The sequence below is a fragment of the Haliaeetus leucocephalus genome, unplaced genomic scaffold (genome assembly GCF_000737465.1).
Source record: "Haliaeetus leucocephalus isolate CR32 unplaced genomic scaffold, Haliaeetus_leucocephalus-4.0 Scaffold151, whole genome shotgun sequence".
Classification (NCBI taxonomy): Eukaryota; Metazoa; Chordata; class Aves; order Accipitriformes; family Accipitridae; genus Haliaeetus; species Haliaeetus leucocephalus.
In genome coordinates, this window is record NW_010972587.1 from 1183236 (window position 1) to 1210998 (window position 27763).

A 27763-nucleotide genomic window follows, 5' to 3' on the forward strand; every position below is an offset into this window, starting at 1 on the left:
CGGCCGGCTCGCCGGGGCCGGGAGGCTCTTGTCCGCCGGCGGGGAATGTTTTCGGGCGGAGATGAAATCGAAACTCCCGCCTTCCGCGCCTGCTGCGTGCCTGGCGAGTGGGGGGACAACGACGCGCAGCAGGGGATGAGTTACGGGGCGGCGGGAGGAGGGCGGTGTAATTTGCGCTGTTGTGTGGCCGCAGTGTTGCAACAGTAAGAAAACATAAAAGTTTTAACAGTCAAGTGAACTAAAACACAAAAACAATGCTTTTTTTTTTTTCTTTTGCGAGGTGTAAAAGTGTTGATACTCGGCATTAAAAATCTCTACTTTCTACTCAGAAAAGCAGGTGACGTAGGAGCAACTTCTGCCTAGCAAGAATATTTTATCCGAAAATTGTTTAAAAAATGGCTGAACTGAGCTAGGTAACAAGGGCAAAATAGGCAAGTTGGATAAATAGAGCTGCTGGTACTCCGGTTTGGTGAGAAGGAGGTCCTGCTAAACGCAGGTGCTTGCTTTGTTCTGGTCGTAGCATTTAGTCCCCCCAGTCATGGATCGAGGAACGGTGTATTAATTTTTGTGAGGCGAAGACGAGGCAAACCAGGTTGTACAAAACGTTAAGAGTTTATTATATTAATTGCTTATAATTTTGGTGGTTTCAGTTGCAGGAAGTATTTGGTATACGAGTGTATCTGAAGAGAACATAGGCACCGTGATGCAATACTTCGTGGCAAAACTGTTTAAAGTTGAATGGCAAACTTGACTTGGCATAAATAGTGTGATATTAAACCGTATGCTAATGTGTTTAATTGGCTTAATATTCATTTGCAAGTTTAATTTTGTAGTTCTGACACTTAGAGAAGCAGTTTTAGCGCCTGTTTCTGAGGTTGGTTTTGCTTTTGTTTTTAAGTACTACTGGAAAGACTGACATCAGGAAGTTTATGAGACACCCTGCTTTACTTTTACTACTGCAACTTATACAAAAGACAAAAATAAGCTTTGAACAAACAAAACTCTTTTAATCAGACCAAACTTTTAATCTTTATGACTATCAATTAACAATGGTTTTGTTTTTCTTTTTAATGATTCAGTTGTTATACAAGAAGACAACTCTAAAAAGGAGTGTGTAGTAGTTGGATGTTTTCCATTGGTTGACCCTTGGTGGAGAGTTAACATTAAAGCTGAAAAAAGGGGGTCGACGTACTTTATGCAAGGATATCCATCATACTTTCTGCGGACTGATATAGAAGAAAACAACCGACAAGTTTTTTCGCTCTTTCTTAAGGAATGTGCTGTTCCTGAGGATTTAAGCAAAAAGTTTTTTACTTGGCTTCCTAGGAGGTCTGTGCTGAGTTTTAGAAATCTTGAAGAAAAACTAAAACAGTTCCAAGTTTCACACTTACAGACAGGGAAGAATCAAGGAGACACCAGCGCTTATGACATCTTCTACCATGTTTCAAAATCATGTAGGTATATCCTGTGCTATTTTGGTTGTTTTATAAGCTAATGAGTTCTATCTCAGATACTGTGTTCAAGCCACCATGTCTTCATATGAAGTGTATATTCAAATGAATTTTGAATATGCAAAGATTCTTCTTTTTTTTTAAATTTGAGGACAGTGGGACAGTTGATCAATTAAAGATAGGCATACAGTTAGAAACACAGAAGGACTTTCCTGAATTCTGTAGGCTTACTGAGTAGATTGTCTGTGCTAGGGATGCAAAGACACTGGTGCTGGCTTCCTATAGTTTATTCAGATATAACAAGGCTTATTAAAAAATGGGTTTAGCACTGCTTAAACATGGTGGTTATGGCTTTTTAGGACAAATAGGTGTTCAGAAATAGTATAGCTGCTTCTTTGTAGTGCAGGGGAAGAGCAAATGAGCTCACCATAGTACAAATCAGCTGCACTAAACAAGCTATCTAAGTGTATTCGAATCCTGCCCATCAGCAGATTGGTGTAGCTGGGGAGCAGAGTGCGGAAACACTGGAGTGTCCCCACATGGAGATAGTTCAGGATTGCTGAGGATCCTGTTGTGGGCTATGTTGGTGTGACTACATGAGTGTCAGAGGTTGGATCCAGAGCGTGCTTTTGAAGCAAACATCCCTCTTGTCCTCATTGTGAGGCAGTCTCCAAGAGTATTGACTGTATTCCTCCTGGATGAAACCCAAAAGATGTGTCCCAGTTGCACACCTAAGGTACTCCAACCCCTAATGGGCATTCAGTCTGTTGGACCAGACTGCGGCTGGTCTGAAGCAAAACAGTGAAATACAGAAGTTCAAGATGTCCAAGATGTGTCTTCAGCACTAGCTCTCTTGTTTTGCTCTGATGACCTGCTTCCATTATACCATGTTCCTGATGTGGACACAGGCAGTCCTGGGTTGGTGCTGTGCAGAGCCATCTGTGGGCTGTGGGGACTCAGTGCTCTGAATCGGAGGAGGTCTTCTAAATTCTGCATAAATCTGTACAGACACTTTGAGTCTACCTACTGTTAGGTGCAAGCAAAGTCTTCTGGTACCTGGTTTACTGGGCAGTGTCAGGTCAAAAAATGGAGGTGACTATTTCGGAGGTCAAATCGTGTCTTAACAGGAGAGTTCAGAGCTTCTGCTAGACTTGAGCTGACTTTACTCCAGAGCACATGTATAAGGAGAAGAAAATTTTCACAATTTTATGGACTTGAGGCTTTTTTGTTTTGTTTTTGTGATGGTAGAAAAGTTCTTAACCCCTGTTTGTGGACTTTAAATCTTTTCATGACCACAGAGGGATGGGAATTGACAGTGGTAGCAACTCAGATCTCGTTCGCTGCGTGAGTTTTAATGGGATATATGGATCACTTTTGACTGAGGCTTGTCCAGTATGTTCATGAATCTTCAGGTGTGAAGATTGCACAGAGTGCCTAGGTATCCTGTTCACTGTTCTTCTAGTTGGTGGATTTTTCCTAATATCTAACTTAAATTACTTTACTACAAATTAAGTTTTCTTCTTTCTCTATCATTGGGCAATAGAAACAACAACCCACCTCCCTGGTGGGTCATATTGCTACTATTACTATTGACATTTTTTTCTGGTTGTCATTAATTGTTGTGGGCTCGAGCAGTTTGTTCTTCAGGCCTTCATGATATTTTTGTGTGGCAATAGTGTGTGTTGATTCTCCCTGTGTAAATTAAGTACTTGCTTTAAAGGGAAAAGGTTTTATCTTTGCCTTTCTGTAGGTAAGACAGTGATGAGAAAAAGTACTTAACTGAGAAAAACTGGTGTTTTATATTTGGAATTACAGAGTTTCCTTAACACTTAATTAAAAATTGCATCTATCTTTGTTTTTTTTCTGGCCAAGAGGTAAAACTTATAAAAGTCTCACTTTCTTCTGAAATTTGTTTTTTAAAGCAAGGTATACAGCAAATCAGTTTCATTTTCCCCCTTTTGCAGATCCCAGGACTGATACAAACAGGGAAAGTGGTAGGTTAAGTTTCTGGGGTCATTGAGAAAGCCAGTGGAGAGCACTGTTTTCTTAAGTTCCTCTACTGATCTGATACTACAGATTTAGAAACCTCTCTTCTTATTTTGGATTTTAAATGTTCTTCTGTACATCTGTCTGAAAATTATCTTTAGGTAAGAGGCAGGTGTGGTGAGGTCTGAACTGACTTTCTACAAAATGCTATTGAGTATGCAGTTCAAACCAAGTGCATAATACATATTTTCCAAATGAGTACATTTAGTTGCAGTTTTTATGTCATCTGTTTACATTATTTTTTCCCAAGGCAGTTCAGGGAAAACAGACTTTAAAAGAATTTGAAAAGGATTAAAAAGAATAAGAACCTGAAAGAAATTTGGAATGTTTTGGATGTAGGGGAGGCAGAAGGATAAAAGCCAGAGTCAGTTTAAATTGCCTTTGCAAATATCTTTGTATATTGCTTAAAACTTTCTTGGTTTATGGTGCGTACAGTTGCAGGGAAGGCGGTATTGGTAGCTCTGACTTTTCCGACGATACTGGAGTTCTTGCCGATTCTTCTGCCACATCATTTTTCCAGTCTGTTGGATATGGTGTGTTGGCAAAGAAAGACTGAAGAAAACAATGGTATGGATGGTGAGGAAGTACCTTTTCAAGACAAGATGCTAACAAAATTGGATGAGATACTAAAGAATGAGCCATGGAAACTTGGATTCAGCAGTGTAAGTAATGTTAAGCAGGGAAAAAAATGTGGTGTTTGTTACATTTGAGCTTCATTAGAATACAGTTCTGTTTCAGTTACTCTCAGTTTATTAACTGGGTATTTGTAGGAGGTAAGCTTAGTTCATTTGGAAATGGATTATGTACTGGACTTGGTTTTAGCAAAGGGTTTTTTTTTTCCAGTTGGTCTACAATGAATTCATCTCAGAAGATTGTAAAAGTGGTTTTGTTACAACCATTTGTTTAGTCTTTTCTACAGGCAACAAATAATTGAGGTAACTGGGCCAAAAGTAAGAAAGCTAATTTAAAACCCTCAGTTGTCCTGTTCAGTTTTATACCAGCAAATGAGATTTTCTGTTCTTAATACATAGAACAGTATCTATGCTTTCATAGTAAGATAGATAAGTTACTCTGTAAGAGGTCATCTGGTCTAGTGGTTCTCCTCTTTTGTAATGGGATTTGTGGTTGCTGCTTACCTTCCTGTTTTCCTTTGCTACACTTGCTGTGCGACTGCTGCACCTCACCTTAGCACTCCTGTACCTCAGATGGGAGTTACTGCTTAATAGTTCAGAAATGTGATTAGTTAATCCCTCTGCTTCAGCCCCCCAAAGCTTTTACTGACAGATGTTCTGACTTGTCTTTAAGACCTCCAGTTTCAGAGATTCAGCAGTCTAGCCAATATGTTCCAGTGTTTTACATCCTTTCCTTTAAAAAGCTTTTCCTGATATCCAATTTGACTGTTCCTTGATGCAATATAGACTTGTTGCTCTCTTGTTTCTTGTACCAAGGACCTGCGTTCTCGCTGCAGGTTTTTTATTGCCTGAGAACTCTCTTCAGCTTTTTCTCTTAAGGCTCAGCAAGTCCAATTCATTTTTCTTTCCCTCAATGGTTCATCTTTTTTGCACATCTCAGTCTTTCACTATTTTGCGGTGGTCTCTGTAAAGGTTGCATAGCATGAAGTAGCACGTTCAGAATTGGGTACGGTATTCTGGCTGATGCCTTTTCTATGCTCTGTCTCTACAGTTTTTGTGCCTTTACCTGAAATTGTGCTAATTAGGTGTGCACGAGTTCTCCCTAATACCCGATTTCTGAGCCAGGTTTTTGATTTTTACAAGTTTCTGTTTTATACAGAAGGGTGACTTAGAAGAATTCTCATTCCATCTTACTCTTAAATATCTTGCTTTCATATAGCTTGAAAAGCACTGTAACTTCGTACATTATGAGAAATACATAAATTTTTGTAGACTCAACCCTCTGAATTGCAATTTGTATTTACTAGGAGGAATGTTACTCAGCAAGAGGCTAACATCTTCTGAAATAAATATATGTTTGCTTTTATTCTTCTTGGGGAGAAGATTACCCGCAGGGAGCTGAACCTTTCTCGCTGTGAGGCAATGTGGGCCGCCTTTTGTCAGTGTGAACATCTCCTCTGGAAGATTCCTGACTTGAAGAAGAATGCATTAATTCTGTACAATCAACTCAAGACACGGTGCAGAGACATGGGACATACTTACGAAGAACAAGAGGAATTAGCTCGTTTTGTATCTAAAGATATGTCCATTGAGCATGTTTGGCAATCTCTTGAATTTTTGAAAGATCACAACATAGTGATTAGGGAGAAAAAACTAGTGTTTCTGCCAGATCTTCACGAATCTGAAAAAACCATTGCAAAGTATATAGGCGACCTTCTGTCAAACCGCTCATGGCAACTGGATGTTGATGTGAGAAAGATACTTAATGTTTCTGAGACATCAAGAGAACTGCTAGATAACAAAATGAATGTTACCCAGGCTCATAAAATGGAACATCTGAAGGAAAATAGTCCGAACAATCATAACTGTGAAAATCCCTTTCCTGAAAAGGAAGTAGGGTCTACATCTGGTACCCAAAGTAAAGCAGAGGTAGACTCACATCAGGTGATTGCTATGGAAAAGATTTGTTCTAATCCTGTCACAATCATAAGTGGAAAAGGAGGCTCTGGGAAGAGCACAATAGTTAGCTGCCTTTTTCATCACTTAATGCAGATAGAAAAAGAAGTGGAAGCTGCTTCTAAAGACTTTGAAGAAGACCTGGATGCATCTGAGAAATGGAATACCTTTGATTGTCATTGGGAGTCAGAGAACATGCACACAAAAAAACATTTAAATGTACTATTTACTGCACCTACAGGGAGCGCAGCAAACCTTTTGAGTGAAAAAACTAAGCTTCCTGCATATACACTGCATCAGGTAAGGAATTTTAAATTTTTTCTATATTGTGTTCTGAAAGACCTTTTGGCATTGTCTGTTCTTGTTTTGAAAAAAAAAAGCCTGTTATTGAACTTTCCTTATGAAATGTGTAGCTATTAATGATAATGCTTAGGTACAGCTTGTCAGCATTTGGAAGTCAGCGTTACATTTTGGGGAATCATAAATCAATCCTTTGAAATACATTATTTGCTGTAACTTTGGGGTTTTTTTTCTACTTATATACATCTCGAATTTGTGCCTTTCTAGGGCACCTGGTCTTTTTAGCTTCTCAGGTTTTTTTCTTTGTTTGTTTTATGAAGACAAATACTTTCTAGATGGCAGACCTGTTTTCTAGTGTCCTGTTGCATAGCAATCATACTGATACCTGCACATACATGAAGAGATCAGTAGCCTGGGCTTGAATAATAAGGTAAATTTCATTCACACAGTGTTTTCTTAATCACTGTTAAATATTGCACAATTTTTTTTAGAAAAAAGTAGAAAGCAAACTCTTTGTTAATAAACTTAGGTCAAGTCTCTGTTGTCCTAGGTAGTGGAAGGTGCCAAGAAGACGTTGGAGGTGTGGAATAACCTGTATAAATCAAAATTTTAGTAACATAAGAACTACTGTGGGCTTAGGTTATCTTTGGGGACTGGATAGTTGCCTGTTCCCCTTCCCCGTGCAATGTTGGGGATTTGTTAATGTCAGCAAGTTGCAGTAGGTGTTCTGTTACTGAGCCATCTAATGGCTGACCTTAGATCCTTTAGGGTCCCCGCAGGAAAAAAAAAAAAAAAAAAAGATGCATTTCTCTGCTTTTGTGTAAGTAAGTGTTGATAATCTCAGCTAGATATGTACTCACCAAGGGGGAAAATCAGACTGAACGGTTGAGTCTTCCGAGTCTGTACAGGTTTGAGTTTAGAATTTCCAGTAATAGCTCTAAATACAACGTTAGGAGATACCACACTCTGGCTGCCTTTATAAGACAGTTGTTTACAGTTAATTAGTGTCAGAGCTTGATTTATTTCGATTTGTTTCTAGATCATCTTTAGTTTTAAACGGTGGAAGCAGAGTGGACAAGTACAGCCGTGGAAGTTTTCTACTGTGACGGTTCTGATTGTGGATGAAGGAAGTTTGGTGTCTGTACGGATTTTTAGTTTCGTTTTAAAACTCTTGTGTGAGAATGCTCAGCTTTCCAAACTTATTATTCTAGGTAAGTGAAAAAGCAAATTTAGCATTATACAATACTTGCTTACACTGCATATTGTGTATTATTATCAGAGCTGCCTCTGGTCTCACTGTCTCTTGAAAACCCCAGAATGTTAAATTGTTCTGTACTTGGATATTTCTGATTATTCTTGAGGTCAGATGAGATATGCAGTTTTCCATCTCAACTGTCATTATGAAAGTATCAGTATCTCCATTCTCTGTTTAGCAGTGTTTTGTCTGATTCTGAAAGTCTTATGACTTCCATGTGGTAGCTTATTACGTCTTACAACTGGAAAACTTTTCTGACTTCCTTAAATTTAAAGAAGCTAATGTTAGCATATTAATCACATGTTAGAAGGGAGGTTTCATGTCATTCTTAATGCTAGGATCATCTTGTTTTAATTCAGAAAGGAAAACAAAAACATGTAAAATCAGAATTTCCTGCTTTCTCAGAGGTTTGCTTTTTGGTGTGCCATTTATGGCATTTGTTTTTAAATATGTAACTTTCAAAATGTGTTTGAATAAGATGTGATCACTGTCAGTGTTCATCGTGCAGAGCGATTTGCACCTGCTAGTAAAGCATTGCTGAGTGACGAATATGAAAAATTTGAACTACACTACAGCCTGATTCCCCAAACAATGTTTCTTAGAGTCTTGAAAGTTTTATTTCACATGAATTGTATTGAGGAAGGATGTTACTATGGAGAGGGTTGAAGTTTTACTAATTCCGGTGTGTTTTTTTCAAGACAGTTTTTAACAGGTGAACTGTAATTGCTTCTCACAAATACTAATTTGCATTCTGTTTAGGTGATACTAGACAGCTACCAAGCATAGCTCCAGGAAACATGTTAGCTGATGTCTTTGAGGGTCTAAAATCAAGAGGCTTTTCTGTGGAACTGCAAACTAATCACAGAGCTGAATCGCAACTAATTGTAGATAATGCATCAAGGTAGGATTTTCTTATATAAGAAGCATTCTTGTAGTAGGTCTGGTCCTTTACCTGCAAAATGGTAGTGCATCCAGATTTGACTCTCTAGTACTGCTTCTGTTACAGTTTCTTATTCAAAATCAGTAACACTGGTTTTAAAAACAAACCAACCAACCCCCAAAACAACAAAACCCCACAAATTTTTCCAGAAGTGTATCTGTTGGACAAAAAAATGTGTGTGCTGGAATATTCCTGAATTTTATGGGGTGTATTTCACTATCAAATACTCTCTGTTGTTTTCAAATGAGTTGTGCATGCACTTTATGCCTTCTGAAATGACTTACAATTGCTTCTCTAAAAAGGAAGTTCTAAAGACATTGCTGGTTAAGTGTGACAACAGCTAAAACTGGCTGAATTACATTGACTGTTTAGATTTCAAGGGCCATTAAATCAGAGTTTCTTTTTATTTTTGCTGTATCAATACCTAGAACCTCTAAATGTTTCCAGCATTTGCATTACTTTTGGTCTGGAAATAATCTTGTTTACTGTCAGTGCATGATTTCTTTTTTTAAAACCTCAGACAACAAAATCTAGGTCTGAGTGCCTGAGATGTTTTGATGTTCATTAGGAATTTGAGAATATTCTGAATATTTGCAAGATGTCCAGAACTACTAAGTGTTTTACAAACACTCTCACTTTTTTTTTCAGTAACACTTCTGTGTTACTCCAGTCTGCTCCCATGAAAAGAACTCTATAGGTAGTACTAAGTATCTGCTGCAGTGCTGAAAGGTTTAGAGAATAAATTACCAATTTTTTAAATGTGAAATTGTTATGATCAGAAGAAAGAGGTTTTGGTGTATGTAGAGTAGATGACCAAAAATTTATAAATGGTGAACTTCAGGCTGATGTAGATGATGATACACTGGAATCCTTTAACTGGAGATGATTTTTTCTTTTCCATTTTCCCTCCATTGCTCTGGTCAAGAATCTCTCAGCGGATGTTTCCTGAATTTGATGAGGTGCTGGAAGTTCCTGGTTGGAATGAGGAAATGACAATGCCAAGCCCAGAGAAGAAATTCATTTTTATTACTTTGCCTGCTGGTGGGGGTTGTGACAGTACGTGTGTACAGTCAGTTTGTGATCTTGACTTTCCCTTTGGTAAAGCATAGACTATTTGGCTGGAACTAACATTTGGGGAAGATTTTAGTCTGGTTTTGTTTGTGGTATAAATGTAAATGCTAGATTCATAGTTTACCCTTTGCCTTCTGTAAGTACACACAGCAAGACCCCTAAGTGGAAAGGATACTCTGTAGAGCTCCAGCTCACCAGTTACGTTTTGAAATGGGGGTGATACAGCTTCCACCAGTGTAGTCGGATGTGATCACCTTTTTATGTTGTAGCTGGAGCTGTCAAACCTTAAAAGATTGAATTTTTTGGAGGTGAATCATTTGAGTAAAGAGCAGCTGTAACAGGATGGTGTGTTGGACAGGAATGTGCTGCCAAATCTAGAATCAAATTAGGGAGATGGAAGCAGAGGGGACACCAGTATTTCTTTAAAATGTTTTCGGGTCAGGGTTAGGGCAGTTGTTTTTTATTGGTTTTTTTGGCCTTTACTGAATAAGTGGATTGAGCGGCCTCTACTTTATATGCATCAAAAAGCTTCAGGGGGGATGTGGGGAAAAAAAAAAGTGAGTATCATCACCTTACCTTAATATAGCAACTTAGCAAACAGAACACTAAAACTGGATTTCTTCTGTGAAATCTAAATGTATAGGTCTGTGGCTTAAAAATGTTCTACCTTTACCTCTTTAATGTGCTGTATCAGAACTTTATTTTGCATGAAAGATGCTCTATGCAGCTGTTTAACACAGAGAAATAATTTCTCTCCTTCCATATCACTCATCTTTGAGATTTTAATAGTGGGATAACTGCATGATTGATGCTTTTTTTGGGAGAGTATGTACGTGGGTGTTTTGTGATGTGGGTGTTTTTGTGTTTTGTTTTTTTTTTTTTTGTTTTAAATGAGTTGAAACGTCATTGAAGCAAGAAATAAGTGAAGGCAATTTCATATTGAATTATATTTTTCTTTCTGAAATTGTTCTGCATATTTAATGCCTTACCTCTTGTGTCTTCCAAAACAGATTTGCAAACTGCTATAAAGGCTTTACTTAAAAAAGGACCAGGATTGGAGGATGCCAAACAATCGCAGTTCATTGCTTTCAGAAGGTAACGGAGCATGCAGATACTGAAAAAATCCTTGCTAGCAGCCACAATCCAAAAAGAGCTGAATGTGTTGAGTTGGAGAGACTAGTGGCAACGTCATAAAATTACTAGAGAGAACAACAGGCTAGGTGTCTTTTCCTGTATCTTCTGGTTGCCCCCCAGTCTCTCCATGGAGAGTTGCTTCGTTGTTCTATAAGCTTAATGTTAATTTTCTGCCTTTATGTTCCTGTTCATCTGTACTGTTTATGCTAAAGAAAAAAAGGATGGACATAAGCAGTCAGCTTTTTGTAGTAGATTCTCTGGGAGCTTGTGCTGTGGTGTTTGCTAAAGAAGTGCAGTGTTCTTCAGAAGCGAAAAGTGGGGGCTTGACTGCAGGAGGAACCTGCAAAATACAAAGACATGTCCATATTCAAACGTATCGCATCACGGCAGGTGTGAATTCCAGGGTGCATGATGGAACATATAACCTACTGTCTATATGTGCTTCTGTCACAGGTGGACATTGACCAAATGACAGAAGATACTTGCATTTTGGCCATGGGACAAGGGCCAGATTTAGTCACATAATCTGATGGGCATTAGTGCTTCTGCTGGGCAGTGGTGAATGCCTACAGTTTGGGTTTTCGGAAGCACAGTACTCATCATTTAAGAAGGGGTGGGGTGTAGGGTTCTAACACACTTTGAAGGAAGATTGGAAAGGTTAGTAATCATTGGTAATGTGAACCACAACAGGAGCGTGAATAGTATGGATGGCCTCACAGAAACACTGAAGGGATAAATGTAATGTCCAGTAGTACCAATAGTCCATAAACTTACACTTCTGCACAGAGGGGTACTTAAGAAAAAACTCTTCCACTTCTATTTGTGAAGAACCTTTTCTCAGCAATTAAAAACCACCCACTATTTACAGGTTACTAGTGTTCAAATAAGTGATTTATAAATTTTAGCTAGTTCACCTGTTTGTTGTGAATGGTGAGGAACTCCGAAATCAATTTCATTTCTTCAGTCTGCATTCAGGTACAATACTGTTATTAACGATTTCCGTGTAAGATTCTTCTAGAATATATTTATAGATACATAATGTGCATTTAAAATTCCAGGTCTTTAAAAAGCGAATAAACCTGACTATTTTTAATACATCCACAGACAGAAAATAATATATCCAGACTTTAGTTTTTCTTTAGTTTCCTTCTTTATCTTAAAAACAAATCTAGCTAATATAGGTATGCATTGCAAACATCCTTGGCTCACTTTCTATGGTATTTAGACAAAACTGTTCCTTTACTGCTCTATCTTCTAACCTCTGAATCAGCTATTGTTTTTAATTGTTGGTGGATGATCATCATAGCTAAAATGGGCTTTTTCCATTATTTATAAATTAATGCTAATGTGGCATTGCATGTAACTTTGTTTTGTACATCACGATTTTGTTCATGTTCTTGTTTTGTATGATTTAGGAAAGATTGTGATCTAATAAATGAACTTTGCTGCCAACACTATTCAAATCATGTAACCAGGTAAGCCAGTGTCTTGCAATTTTTACTTTGAACAATCTCACTTTGTTTTTGGAAGTGTTACAGCCAGGCCAACAACCTAAAATAAGAGTATAAAACTTTTAATGTTTCTTCTAGGTCTCATTATTTATGTTAGAAACATTTATGTAATAAACTTTCTTTGATGGGTTCTTTAATCTCAACCTGGACTGTGAACAGAGGTAACGAACTGCCTTTCATTTAAATTGTCATTATGTGAATTACAAGATTTTGAGTTGCTGCTGAATTATTTAAAATGGACTTGAAAAAGACTGTCAAGGTTGATTATTTTTTGCCACTGTATGATTTCTAAATAGATTCTGAAATATTTTTGGAAGCAGGATTTTGGTGCTACTCCATATTACTGTGTTCTACAAAAGTTCAAGAAACTTCTTTTAAATTTGAGTTGTCTTAACTCTTTTGAACATTATTAAGTTTTTAATCTGGCCCAAGTATAGAGAGGGGATGGAGAAGAAATACTGAGAGATGGTAAATGCATACTTTGTAAAGACACTTCTCCTCTCTGACCTAGAGACCATAAAAACCAACCTTCATTTCAAATTAATGACAAGATTGTCTGCACGCGGAATACATATCTCAGGGATCTCTTGCCAGACTGTGGTTTCAGAGAGGATCCTAAGCACCATGAAAGCAAAAGTGGAGAAACGGCTCATGCTACAGAGGCTGCTGAGGAGGGCAAACGACTATGCAATGGGGATGTATTTTTCATAACAGGGGTAAGTCCTTGCTGCAAGAACTTGCACAAATTCCCGTGGTAACTGATTCAGTCCTTGTTGAATCCCCAGAACAGAACAATTCACACTTTATAATTTCAGTTCATAAGACAGACTTAGTTCTCCTGCTAAACTACTGTGTGAAAGGCAAGGAAGAGGCTGACTCACAATAGAGAATGAAAGAAAAAAATCTCTGGGTGTTTTTGTAAATGTGCTTCAGTTGGTCTGCTAATGTCCAGTGTAAATAAATTCTGTAAATACTCAAATATATTGTAACTGAAATGCATAATCTTTTGCATATAGGTAGAAATGTAGTCTTGAGTAAAGAACAAAGCTAATGTTACAGCTTGAGTTCTTCTTTGGCAGAAAACTAAGCTGACCAAAAAATCCAGCAACACAAAACCCTGTATTTTTCTGCTGGGTTCAGTGAGTTGAGTTGACTCAGCAGAGGGTCCAGGGAAAGTATCATCAGTATTTGTGCATGGGGAAGGGGGACCATACAGGGTTGGCGGGAGAGAGCAGGCTTTTCTCCATTTGTGGCAACAAATCATTAAACAGCCTCACTGGTATTATTTCATTGCACCTTAGGATAATCTAAGTTTTCTGGGGGGGTAAAACTTCCTTTCTCAGCATTTTTCTTACTAAACAGAAGGAGTTAGGGTAGGCCCTGTAGAGTGAAACTGTTTTTTTTGAAGGTAGTCAGTGAGAGATAGCAGTCTTTTGGTTTAGTGTCTTCTGAAACTGAAACTATTTTCCTTGAAGGTAGTCAGTGAAGGATGGCAGTCTTTTGGGTTTAGTGTCTTCTGAAACTATTTCACTAGGTTGACATTGTGGCTATTGTAATTTCAGGGAAAGCTAGCATATGCACACACACAGATGTGTAGACATTGATCGAACTGCTGATACAACCTTCCTTACTGCTGAGTGTTCTTGTGCTATTTCTTTAGGATGTAGAGACTGATAAACAGCGTTTTTTGACCATCAGCAGCGTGTACGGCCCCACTTTCACTGTGAAGTATAAGGCACTGAAGAATCTGTGTCACATCAAACATGCATGGGCCAAACTGTTCACGCATTTCAGGTAAAAAAAAACCACAAAACAAACCAAAAAAACCCCAAACAAAACAAAACTATGAGCTGATAAAACTTTCTCATGGCTTTATCTTGCTAATGCACTGTATTTTCATGTGAAAGAGTAAGAAGTTCTCTTAAAACTAAAATTCCTTGAATGCAGGATAGAAAATACTCTTGAAGGTGTCCCAACTTCCTTGTTCTTGTAAACTGTCAACCTGTCTGTCTTTCTTTTTATTTTTTTTTTTTTTTTAAACTACTTACTGGAGATCTTAATTTGATAAGGTGTTCTTAAACACATTTCAGGGTTCTGAGGCAAAAACCATTGTCTACGTGGTTGGCAATGTTGGCCGTCAGCACTGGCAGCATGTGTACACAGCCGTGACCAGAGGACGCTGCCGTGTCTATGTTATAGCTGAAGAGCTGCACCTCAGGAGAGCGGTCGCTAACAAGAATATACCCAGAAAAACTCGCTTAGAGACATTTTTGAGAGCGGCAATCGCAGAAGCAAGCAACTGTCCCAAACAAACTTCCTCTTCCCTGACGAAGAGCTGGCAAAGTCAACTTGAGACTCGGTCCGTTTCCGTAACTCAAGGTGCTCCTGACCCATCCGCACCTCTGACTGACTTGTTTAAACAGGAAGGGTCAGCAGTTCTCAATAAAGAAGAGCAGACGAGCAAGCTGCAGCCGTATCAATGTAAAAGACAACAAACTCTTGCAGAGAATTCCGAGGATGCTACAAAAATACCCTCTGTAAGTATCTCCTTACTGAGAAAGTTTAACCCAAACTTCTGTGCTCTTTGACCACTGCAAGTCACCTGGATACTGTTATGATTGTTTTATTATTATTTATTTAGTAATTTTCAAGATGACCAGTAATGGAAGCAGTCAAGTTTGGCAGATGTTTTCCCAGAGTAATATATGACTAACAGGGAAAAAGAAGTTACAATGTCAACAGCAGTAAATTTTTACATCTTGTTAGTCACTGGAGTGATCCGTTGGCTAGCCTAGCCTATAATAGCTTATTCTTTGTGTACAGAAGTCAGTTTTTAGGAGCTGACTTGCTGTGAAAGATTGATATAAAATTTAATTGTTGATTTTTATATAAGCAAAGATGCTTAACAGATGCTTTTTTCATTATATTGCATTTCTGAGCTCTGTCATGGAGAAAGGTGGGTTTTTTTGGGGTTTTTTTGGTTTTGGTTTTTTTTTCCCTGAAGATGTTACTGTAGTTTAGTTCTGGTTCAAACTCTGATAACAATTTTGTTTTGTTTTGCAGGCAACAGTACAAGATTCCCCACTTGAGTCTTCCAGACTTCTGAATCTAACTTTGGAACAACCGACTCCAAGGAAGCTTTTCAAAAGCTTAACAAACCATTAACTGTCCTTGTTGTGAACCTTTCTTGAACCTGTTTCCTTCAAGATTTGGAAGAGGGAAGCAGGGTATGCAGATTTTCAAAGGCTTTTCTGTATTTGCATGTTCTGTGAAGAACAGCTTGTTTTAAAGCAAGACTTTTATATTTTCAGTGATCTGTTCTTAGTAGGTGATTCCTTGGTGTGTCAGTCATCAAAAATCCTATCATTCTTTTGTTTTGGTGAAGAATGAATGTCCCGGTTTCAGCTGGGATAGAGTTAACTGTCTTCCTAGTAGCTGGTACAAGTGCTGTGTTTTGAGTTCAGTATGTGAAGAACATTGATAACACACTGATGTTTTCAGTTGTTGCTAAGTAGTGTTTAGACTAAAGTCAAGGATTTTTCCGCTTCTCATGCCCAGCCAGCGAGAAAGCTGGAGGGGCACAAGAAGTTGGCACAGGACACAGCCAGGGCACCTGACCCAAACTGGCCAACAGGGTATTCCATACCATGGGATGTCCCATCTAGTTTAGGAACTGGGCAGTGGGGGCAGGGAATTGCCGCTCGAGGACTGGCTGGGTGTTGGTTGGCGGGTGGTGAGCAATTGCCCTGCGCATCATTTGTACATTTCAATCCTTTTATTACTACTGTTGTCATTTTATTAGTGTTATCATTATTAGTTTCTTCTTTTCTGTTCTATTAAACCGTTCTTATCTCAACCCATGAGTTTTACTTCTTTTTTCCGATTTTCTCCCCCATCCCACTGGGTGGGGGGGGGAGCGAGTGAGCGGCTGCGTGGTGCTTAGTTGCTGGCTGGGGTTAAACCACGACAATGAACTTACAGGTCTTACACGTTCCAGACCTTCCCTTAAAAAACACACAGGGATTTCTAAGTCTAAAGACTGTAGCCATCCATCTCAAGATTTATCCACCTCCTGATGCTGCAGAATTGATGAGAAGCTGTAACTAACTGGTGTGCCCAAACTGCAGTTTGCTCAAGTCAAAAAATAACAGTTCATAAAGGGGACTCCTTTAGACTTTTCCAATGTGGCAGAACTACAGGCATGAAGCTTCATCGGAGTATGGATTTTAATCTTGTTATAAATAGCACAGGAAAGTTCCAATCAGTGACACAGAAACTTTTTCCCACTTTGTACTTGGAAGAGATGTAGAACTTGCCATTGCTGCTTTAGCCAATAGTTATATGCTGGTAATGATCTTGGTAAGAGAAGCAGAAGTCCAAGTTGGAGTTCAAGTAATCAAGTAACATTCAACTTTCAACCTTTTTTGTGTACTTTGTGACTTGCTGCATTGTAATTTTTGAGATCAAACAGTCATCTTATTAATCAAACATCAGACAAATCGTACTAAAATTGGGACAGCTTGCTTGCTTTTAACAATTATTAAATTTTTTTTTACACACAGGGCAGGAAAAATGGTACCACAAATATAAAGGTGGTATTTTTTGCTACAGCTATGGAAAAAATATTAAGTAGAAAAATTCTATCTCATTTTTAATGTCTTTAAATCACTGTTTATTTCAATTTATACAGTTTTTCCATACAAATATTTGCAACAATTTGAATTTCAAAAAACAACAGACGATAAATATCATGCTATTAAAGTATTAAATTTGTACAAAAATACTTTACAGTTTAATACTTATTTGTTACAAATAAAAATACATATTTAAGTGACTCATGAAGTTGGTTTTTTTTTTTTTTTTTTTTTTTTTTTTTTTTAACATGATTCAGTATTGAATGTCATTCTGACCTCCTCTGGCAGTGCTGAAATAGAAATCAGAGATACTTGTGTGTGCAAGGCAGGTGAGCTTGTTCATGTATTGGAAACAGCAACAGGGATACAGTTAAACAGGTTAAAGTGACCAGAAACAACTCTGTAAGGTGATTGCTTAGATATGGAAACTCTACAAATGTACAAATCCAGTATCTTTATATTCACCAATAACAAGAATTACTAATAACAACTTGAATACTGGAATAAACCAAAGCAGCTGCTGGTGAGCATATAAAGCAACTGGCAGTATTTTATTGCTTGGGGGGAGAGGAGAGAATCTGTGTGATGTGTTTGTAAAATATATTTACAATTTTAAATTCTAAAAACGTGTTGCAGGGGGTAATGTTTATCATAAAGAAGGCTGAAAACAGCATATTAAATGGGACTTTTGTCCCTTCAAGAAATTGTTGACCGACTTAAAAAGCTCACGTGTTGACAGTACAAGTTTACAGGTTTGTGGATCATTAAAGAGCTTTTGTATCAATCTTCCACTGCCATAGTTTAAAAAAAGCCATTTTCTTTTAAAACCTCTCTAATTTGTCTGAAATCATTTCAGTTTTACTCATCAGTAATCCTCCTTCAGAGGTTTTATTCCACTAAAAAGGTCTCTGTGTAAAAATCCCCACAGGTTGCCAGACACACCATTAAATATTTCATTGCATAGGGAGTAACATACGCTGTAACAGAATTTACCGAGGTGGGGGAGTAACGTTCACCGCATACTGCAGCTTCCTGCAACCATTTTGTTAAAACTTCTACACCATGCACCCTTCTTGCCGGCAGAATAAAGGTCCCCAAAATTACAGATCTAGTCATTTAACAAGACAACCCAGTGCAGCATACTGCTCTTCCTTGTCTGTCAGACAGCTCCTTTCTAATAAAATGTTTTTAAAAACCACGTAACCTGGACCACTGCTGTTACCAGAGGTTAACTCCGTGCTTTTCCCTCAAACAGCAGCTGCTGCTGAAGGGAGAGGAACATTTAAATCATGTTTAAAACATCTCCCCAGTTTCTTACTTGGGGGGGGGGGGAAGGCCCTTACGATTTTTTGTACTGTTGCTAATGCTAGACTGCTCAGAATGGAATGACTTGACTAAATTAAGAATTAAAACTTTTTCAAAAGTAACCAAGAATTAATATAAGCCTTGAGACAGACAGACTGACCTCCTGTGCTTTTCAGTGCTATATAGCATCTGAGCCTCAATCTCAGAGAAATCTTAGAGGGATTTAGCACCATAATTGTCTTTCGTTACCAAATGTCCCACTAAAATGATTTTCTGCTATAATGTATTTGTAGGATCCCGCGTTTCTGCATTGACACTAGCGTGTCCACTCTTTTGAAGGAAGGCATTGTTCTGATCGCTCCACTCCCCACTCGCTGAAGTCTGTTGTTCTGAGCTTCCTTTCTGAGATGCCAGTGGGTTTCTGCTAATCACCAGTTCCAGCTTATTGCCAGATTCTGCGATGAGGGGCACAACTAGACAGCAGTCAAAGTCTCTGGTGCGAACGTGGTTTACCTGAATGGTTAGAAAATCGATTTTTATTACCATTTTTGGAAAAAGAAATGAGATCACAAGGGAAACAGATTTATCCTTGAGACTATGGAACCTGATTAAAACGTTCCAGGTAGAGAATCGTCTACACAAGACTATTTAACCATGGCATCCGGTCTGAAGACGCCGGTTAAGTTTTCTACTCACCCTTTCACAGAATGTAAAGTGGGTATATTTACAGTGGTGGCAGCTATCACAATGCCCACTCCATAAATGACATTTAACAGCGCATCGTTTTTCTGTCTTTCACGGTGTTCATTAATTTAAATACAACAGGTCATATCTAAAATGTCAATTCAGTTCAGGTCTTCTCTGGTTTTAATTAATATATGAAGTTTTTTAATGGGCTAAGTTGACAGAAATTTAGTTTTTCCTGCATGGTCCAACATGGCACTGGGGAAGTGTGGCGCTCAGTCAGTATTACATTATTACAACTACGGCAAGCAACAATTTGGATTAAGCAGGGAAACAATTCTCAAGTCTGTATCAAGAACAGCAAAAATTATGAATCTGTCTGGAAATGCTGTGGGAAATGCCAACTTTCCAGTGAGCATTTGTATGTCTCCTTTGGAGTTGTGAAACACCTAACATTCTGAAACTATTTGTTTCTTCAAATAGGACTTTACAGAAGAAACTAGCCTTAGTGCCACTGCATAAAAGCCCAAGTCACCATGAAGCATGGCCTTTTCTTACCGAGGCTCTAAGCGATTTACATGGCCTGTGGCACAGAGCAATTACGATCATTTGTCCTTCTTCCCATCCCCCTAGACACATCCCTTCCCAGCAGAAATGCAGAACAGTACTGCTCATCATTTAAAATACAGTAAGCAATGTAGATAAGGCTGTTCCAAATAAGTGATGAAAACACTTTGTGTGGTTTCCTACGATGACGCCCGTGTAGATACACAAACAGCCTGCAGTGTGGTTACAAATCTTTCTACAAAATAATCAGTGTCACATCCCGTCACGCTAAGCCTGTGTGGTGCCATTACCTGTAGAAGTCTGTCGTATGGTTTTAAACCTCCCAGATCGCCAGGGCCAGCTGGTCGAATGTTTTTAACATACACTCCTTTTTCCAATAAGCCATCTGAGACACTGAACCCAAAGTCTTCTCCATCAGAGTCCTTGTACAAAGTTACCTGTGGAGGTGATGTAACATGATGAGAAGGGGGAAAAAAAAAGTTTGTCCACATTTCTACATGCATTAGACAGGCTTCCTTCCTGGTTTTGGTGCTTTTTTTTTCCACGGTAGAGAGATCACTTACCTACTATTTGGTACTTACAGTATTAAGAGTTGTTCCCATTTTGACCTTATATTCTCAGAAGCCACCTTATTCTTCAGTAACAAACAGCCCTTTTCACTTCTGCTTGTCAGCTGGAAATTTGTGGTATTTATCCCACCTTTCGTGGTGTCATTTTTTTCAGTCTTAGTTTTTTGTTCCCTGTTCTCTAGTTGCCAGGATCTGAGTACAAATTAGGTTTAGTTTTGCTTCAGGGATGAAGACCTGGCCTCAACCAAGCAATTGGTGTCATGTCTTCCAAAACTTCCAGAGGGCATCAACACCACCAGCACTGTAAGCCCCAGCCAGCCTGGTTTTGGCCAGGCAATGGTCCACCCTGTAAAGCCTAATCTCAAATGTGCTCAGTGTAAGAGTTGTAATGAAACCTTTTCAGAAAGTACTAAGGTGGCTCCTTCTGAAAGAGCTTGCAGTGGTCTTACATAGCCAAGAGACTGTTGTTCAAAAGCAGGAAATAAATACAAGTTAATAAAACTATTAGGAGAAGTTTTTTCAGGTGTTCAGAGAACAAGTCCTCACGGGTAGTTTTGTGAATTCAGTTATTGGATAGAAAAAGGTTCAGAAACTTCTTTGTAGGTATGTGGCATGCTTAGGTTTTTATTTTTGTGAGGTTCTTATTTTTTCTTGCTTCTTTCTCACATCAGGAGTGCAGACCTATGCAAGTAAATTGTGTGAGTCAATGGTGTGACATCTGACTGATGCTGGCACAAAATGTTTGCAGATACAGTCACACAGTCAAAATTGTGCTTTCACTGCTATATTTTATATCACTTTGGGTTCAAAATACTGGTTTTATCATACCTCAGCTGATAAAATGACAACATTAAGAGTGCACTGTAATTTTATAACGGCTTGGTACTAGTAATGCTCCATGTGCCGCACCCTCGTGCGTGCCAGCCACTGAGTTCCTTTCTGGTGTTTCTGAATTACAGCATCACTCAAATTGAAGGGGACTTTGGAAAGTCTCTGGTCCAACCTCCTGCCCAAGGCAGGCCACGACCAAATACAGATCAGGCTGCTGAGGCCTTGGTCAGTATTTCATAGAAGAATGCCAAGGCGCAGCAGTGCTGGGGCACCATGCTGGTTGGTGCTGCCTGCAGAAAGCTTCTGTGATCCTGCCTTAACTGCTGTTGTGAAAAGGTAAGGTGGGACAGAGAAGGTTGTCTCAAAACAGGAGCGAAGGATTTGGTGAGATCAACAAAGAGCACAGACACTTGGTTTGAGTTTTTTTCCTGCTCTCTGCAGTTTTCTTGACTTTACTTGGCTTTAGTGCCATATCAACAGTGCTTTAACCGGAATTAAAACAGACTCACTAGTAAGTTTGGTAGCTATCCTGGGCAACAGCCGGGAGGAGTAAGATACAATGCCAGGTGCTGCAGCATTAGCACTGTTTTATCTGCAGACGTGGACAGTGCATCGCTGGGCTGCTGTGACAATGTCTGTCTGTCTCATGCTGTGGGAAGCACAAATGCCCCCAACACAGTATTTGTCCCTTACTTTACACCCGTTCCTCCTCTTCCCTTGTTTTTCTCCCTCTGTACAGTAGAGCAAAGCAGAGAGCCACACCTGAAGTCCCATTAACTAAGCTGAAGGCTTTCTCCCTGCCAGTGACTGATTCTCATATTTGGGCATGAGCTGCCATTGTAAACTTCCCAGTGGCTGCTGTGTTTAAGGTCCTTGTCTTCTTTTCTCCCATCTTCCCCCAAAGTAACTTGCGGCTGAACCTGTCATACTGCCCTCCGTCTCAGTGTGAATTTCAGGAGTCAAAGGGCATTTCAGCTACTGACAAACCTATCTGCAAATTAAAAATAATCCATTTTAGAATGATTTTAATTTATATCAACAGCTGCTGTACCTGCAGGACTCTGGGAAACTTCTAATAATTTGTTATCAACAGAGGCTTTTATGTGTGATATCACAGCATGTCTAACATGGCTTTGATCTGAGGTGTGTTTGAAGCTGCTACGAAAGACTGCCATAAGACTACCTACCATTCTAGCAAGACTGAAAAAGTTAATAAAGGAGGGAAATATATTTTATTGACAGATTTGTGTGTATTTCCTGGCAAGAATGAAAAATAATTAGCACAGGACAAAGACACAAATTATCTTCAAATGAGATAACTTTTTTCCCACACCATCACAAAGGATAGGAGTGCTTCATGTTAACTGCTTCTTAAAGAAGCCTTGAAAAGTAAAGGTAAAAATGTGATACAGTGCCTAAGAGGAGAAGACTGGCTTAAAATACTATGCATTGTTCTAGCACAGATGGCACAATTTTTAAAAGGAACATTCCCGTTCCACTTACTCTTTTTCTTTCCCCCTTCCTCTTCCTTCAGGCACTGGAGTTACGTGGAGCTGGATCCAACCTCAGGTGAACTACAAAGACATACTGAACGGGACTCTCTGAAGTCATCTAGACTGTAAGCTTGCCCTAAGGCAGAATCAGCTGCATCTAACCCATTTCTGGGAGACATTTATCTGTCCTGCTTTTTAAAATCTCCAGTTATGGAGACTCCACAGTCTATTAAAGTAATCCCTTCCAGTGCTTCAGATGTTTTCCTTGGGTCTAAACTAAATCGCCCTTGCTGAGAGTTAAGCCTGCTGCTATCCACAGAGAACAAGATCACTTTATTCTCTCCTTCTCTGCAGCAATGTGAAACAAGGCTTGTTTTTCTCTGGACTCTGTTCAGTAGGTTAACACCCTTCTTTAATTTTCAGAACCCAAACTGGACAGTCTATTACAGTCCAGACTTTATCAAAGCCAAGCTAGAGTGGGAAATAATTCTGCATGTACTACAGACGGTGGTCCCATTTGTATGGTCTAGGACAGCGTTGCTTTTTTCCTATTTTTAGTGAGTGGTCTATTAGCAAACAAAATACACAAAAAATTCTGTTCTACAGATTATAGGAAGTGCCAGTCCACATTAGCTCACCTTATCTTGTATCTTGTCTGTAATAATGCCCAGGGAATGCACATGCTACTTCATGCCCAGCTTGTGAGTCAAAAAATGGAGCATTGCAAATGGTAAGGGACACGAAAGAAGAGATTTACTGTAGAGGTGAGAAACTGCATTCACAAGACAGTGGGAAGTACTGCAATAGTGGGGCATGGAGAGAAGCAGAACTTGAGAATGATTGTCCAAAGTCTTTTCTTGCTCCCCTAGTTGTTCAGGTTGGACTTTCCTGATTTATATGGACTAGACATTCTGGAAGGGAACTGTCACTACCATGCCATCAGAACTTGTATATAAAGATGTATAAAAATATTTTCTCATTTCCCTGGTTCTTCAGATCTACATAGCATAGAAGATTTTAAAAAACTGTTTTCCTTATGGCTGTCTTCTCGTGACTTTTGCTTTATTTAACAGGAGCTTGGAAATTAAAGCAACTGATACTTATTCACTTAAGAGATGAGGCCGCGATTTAACTTTGTTGCAGGTTTGACAGCTGTCACATTTTTTAGGTACAAGTCATCTGCAGAGAACTTTCTTTTGTATTATAGGTTATAATTCAGGGGCTACTTCTTTTTAGGGCACCATATATTCTTCAAAGGGAATCTCAGAGTAAAAACCCTGCTCTCCGAAATACCCAGATTTTTGTTTAATAACGGGTATGGACAAAGCCTTACCACATGGTTTTCTCATCTTCACTTGCCAGTAGCCCTGTCTGACGGGTATGAGATTGCAGGCAATTCATGCAATACCTAAATCATGCTGTTCTATCTGCACTTCTGATCACAACTGTTTGGAAGGTTTGATCTCAATAGCAAAATCTCCATTATGGGCAATTTGTTAGACTTTTAAATTTACATCAGGAGCCTAAGGGAAAAAGAAAGCTGAAATAGAAATTTAATTCCTATTTCATAAGCAATTAAATAGTTAGAAATTTTAAACAGGCTTACAAGTTTTGAGCCTGTTTCTATGCCTCTCCTCCCACTCAAATCTATGGAAAATGCTTAATTTAAATTCATACATCTTGCACAGATCAGCTACTGTGGTATTTTAACCGACTGTGATTTTAGGCTAATGACTACTTGCAATAATAATATTGAAAAATTATCTGATGTCTAGTGCATATTTTTGCTCTCAGAGGAATGCGTGCTCTATGAAACTTTAAAAAAATGGTCCGCTATTTTAGAAAAATATTAATCTATATGCTTACCTAGGTAGATAAAATCAATTAAAAGCATTAATTAAATTTGGGTACAGATATAGCAATATGCTATCCAGTTAAATTAAATGTTACTTATTAAACCATCAGGAACAAATGTTTGAAGAGATTCGTACGACACTTATCTCAATTGTAGCTTCCTCAGGATGAAGACAGTTCAAGTACGTGTTTGGTGAATGTAATGCAGTGAAGTAAGAAAGAGCAGTGAAGAATTCAGGTTAACTTGCTGCAAAGTTTGCAGCATTCAACAAAATAATCCTCAGGGCTGTGTTACCTTTCTGACAGGTGTATATCTGAGAAGGACAAGCTACTAATGTCATCTGTTCCCCATGCCGTTCCGTTAGACTTACTCATCTGTGTTTGTAGCCCAAGCAGTTTTTGTCCAGTCTTTCTCTTACCCTATAGAGATTCTTTGGTAGAATCATATATTCTTGCTCTCTTACAATCAGATTATGAAAAACCAGTGGAACATTGACCTTAGCTGGTCCATTTTCTGCCATCAAACTTAAGGTCTGAACCCTGATCTATAGGGTACATAGGCCCCGACTCAACAGGCGTGCAGACTCATCGCACCAAGGCAGTGAATAGGCACCCGACCTGTCCTGCTGAAGAAACTGGGAAAGCTCAGCAGCATGCAGTCAAGTACATCCTTAAAAGTCTTTAAGTCTTAGGCAAGCTATGTCTTAGCTTGTATTTCAGAGACAGTTTATACAATCACAGTTTTCCAAACCAGTTCTTATTTCACTGGTTGTCCCGTCAGTGGCCCAGCTGATGAAGACATTTGCCTGCAGAGGGCAGAGCACATTTGCCAGTAAGGCCTGTTATGAAAAATATTAAATCAAGGCATTTCTCTGACAGTGAAGTGAAGTCATACCTGTGGCATTGCAGCTCTTCTGGAAAACTACCATTGGACAAGCTGTCCATGAGAAATAGCAACTGAACAGCTTATTAGTGTTAAACTAGAGATCTAATACAAAAATGAAGGAGGAGAGAGAAAGTAACAGGCACACTGCTCCACAAGAACCACTAAGAAAACTAACAAGTAAGAACTTGCTGAGATGGGCATGAATACAAAAGCAGCCCATGATGCTTGGGTTAACCTGCAGGTGTCATCATAGGGGTACAAGAACACTTCGGTGAATCAGACTGTAAGATCCAGTCAATGGTTTCTATTTTTCTTAAACGACTGTAAGGATTTGCAAAATCCTTAGTGCATGTTCAACTTTCAGATTCTTCGAAAGGAAATGACTCTTTTCTGGATGTCAGAATAGACAGTATAAGCAAACTCAACATCACTTCAGCAGACAATGCAAAAGTGGGTATGCTATCTGAACAAAAACTGGAAATTACTAAAATTGAAGGTCACAGCAATCTTAAAAAAACCAGACAACTAAAGAGACAGAAAGCTCAAGGACAGGGTATTTTTTACTGCCCAGGACTCTTAAGAGCTAGCAGCTATCACAGAATACCGACTCATTAATAGAAATCTGACGACTCCTTTCTAGGAAAGGATTTATTTTATCAATCATGAAAGGCTAGTTTTACAATCCATAGGAGAAAACTGTGCCTTTGCTGAATGTGAGCACACCATGAAGTGCCTACTGCCATAGTTTTGTTTTATATCTTGCATTTACTTGCCACTCAGGAAAACTGAGCGCAGTAACTAACTCATTAATCATGTCACGTCAAGCTGGAAATATGAACAGCTTAAAACTATCACAACACATCCTACTGATTGTTTACATTGGCAATGGATTGATTTTCCAGATACAAGATCCACACTCTACTGCCTTCTACAAACATTCATTTAGCCCACACTCAGTGAGTCCTTACCTCACTGAATTAAAACTGTATGAACTACAAACTAAACTCAGTCAAACCTACAGAGACTAGAAACCAAACCAACTCTCCTGAGAATGACAACATGTGACCTCTTAGTGACAATTCTCCGCTCTTCTGCCTCCTCTCTGGGAAGATCTCAAACCTTTAAGAGGATGATGGGTACAGGAGATGGGAGGCTCATTCCCATCAATCAGAACAGCATTATAATATCCACCAAAGTTCTGGAAACCAGTTGCTATTATTGCCTCACTGGACTTGAGACTTAAGCTGGTAGCGTGTTTGCTCTGCCTGTCTGAAGATACTTTATCCAGTACTTCCTTGGCGTGCAGAGCCACCTTCATATCACCAGGTGATTTCAACAGTCTTGAGCAGTGAAAAATTCCACAGACTGAGGATTACTTACCCTTTTTAGAGCAAAGGAATTAAAAGAGAAGAGAAGCAATAGCTAATTTGAAATAACATTCTCTATTATGTACATCGAGTCTCATGTATTTGATTCAAAATGAGTGTTAATTTAAAAAAGGACCAATGGGAAGCCCAAACCCTCTGGAGTAATTTCCTAAAGAAATATATTTTCTAGAAACTAAACTTTGCTTTTTTAATGAACACATTTTGCAGAGATGAGTTATTGGTATTGTCAATTCAAATTACCAGTGGAACCTCCCTGCAAAAGAGCAGTCCCTTTTGAGGATTTATTGTAAAACGAAATGGTAGACAAAGATGCATCTTATTGGTTTGTTTCCCCCACAAGGATATATCATTAATGTGTTTGTAAGAACTAATATGCATGGCCCCCAAATTACATCTGTGGAGTCATTATAAAAAGTGCTTACTCTATTGCCATATAATTAGATTCACTATGCTGAATATATTATTCCAAAGCTGTCAGAAAAAAAATTACAGACCTTGTGTAACTCCACAGGAGTTGGTGACATGATTTCTTTCATTTCTTGCTTAATTTTTCTCAGAACCATGGACTTTCTCCCCACATCCGATGGCAATGTGTTACTACGAGTAGCTTGACTGTAATGTGGCCGTACAGTACTTCTTTCCTGGAAGCTGGCTTGTCTTCCCAGCTGATTACGAGGTTGTGGGTTTTCATGATTCAAACTCATTGTACTTCCTGACATAATTGTGGCCTAGAGCATTAAGGAACAGGTTAATTTTTTAACACAGAATGTGGGTTAAGTAAGTGGTTAATTCATAGCAGTAGGAAAAACATTTCTACTCTTTGTTAAAACACAATCGCTCAGGGCACAGCAAAAGGCAAGAGGGTAGATGTTCAATCTGCTTGCAAGTCACTATAAAATAAAGGACCACAACAAAACACAACAACAATAACAGAACCCTATGGGCAAAAGTTTTCAGACAGCACTTCAAACTAAAATACTGAGCACTAGAATGGCTATGCTTGTAAGTTAGTCCCCTGGCAGACTGAAGAGTGTGTAGTATCATGGGTTATTTTAAAAATATTTTACATGTAAATAAAATGACATTTAAGTTGTGGCATAATTGCATTTGTTGGAATTGGAGCTATAGGAATGCATTTACAATTCAGACGGTGCGTGCCAGGTAAAAAAATGTGAGTCACCAGAATACGTAGGCAGCTCTAGAGTCAGCACTGGCAGAGAGCGTGCCCAGATACCACCCCAGGCCGGGGAAAGCTC

At 38.8% G+C, this 27763-nt stretch overlaps 2 protein-coding genes across 2 annotated transcripts in view; one reads left to right on the plus strand and one right to left on the minus strand.

Annotated features, from left to right (window-relative positions):
• HELB (helicase (DNA) B) overlaps positions 1-15681 on the plus strand; it is a 16125-nt gene extending 444 nt beyond the window's left edge. The window contains 12 exon segments of the mRNA XM_010561955.1: positions 1080-1454; positions 3933-4159; positions 5513-6385; positions 7425-7596; positions 8400-8541; positions 9506-9636; positions 10662-10746; positions 12201-12260; positions 12808-13012; positions 13957-14075; positions 14350-14815; positions 15360-15681. Of these exon segments, the coding sequence (XP_010560257.1) occupies positions 1080-1454; positions 3933-4159; positions 5513-6385; positions 7425-7596; positions 8400-8541; positions 9506-9636; positions 10662-10746; positions 12201-12260; positions 12808-13012; positions 13957-14075; positions 14350-14815; positions 15360-15461 (2957 nt within the window). The 3' untranslated portion in view covers positions 15462-15681.
• Positions 15682-18339: 2658 nt separating this feature from the next.
• GRIP1 (glutamate receptor interacting protein 1) overlaps positions 18340-27763 on the minus strand; it is a 227291-nt gene continuing 217867 nt past the window's right edge. Inside the window, exons 22-24 of the mRNA XM_010561729.1 lie at positions 27002-27235; positions 19777-19923; positions 18340-18748 (exon numbers count right to left, since the gene is read on the minus strand). Of these exons, the coding sequence (XP_010560031.1) occupies positions 18512-18748; positions 19777-19923; positions 27002-27235 (618 nt within the window). The 3' untranslated portion in view covers positions 18340-18511. The remainder of the gene's footprint in view (positions 18749-19776; positions 19924-27001; positions 27236-27763) is intronic.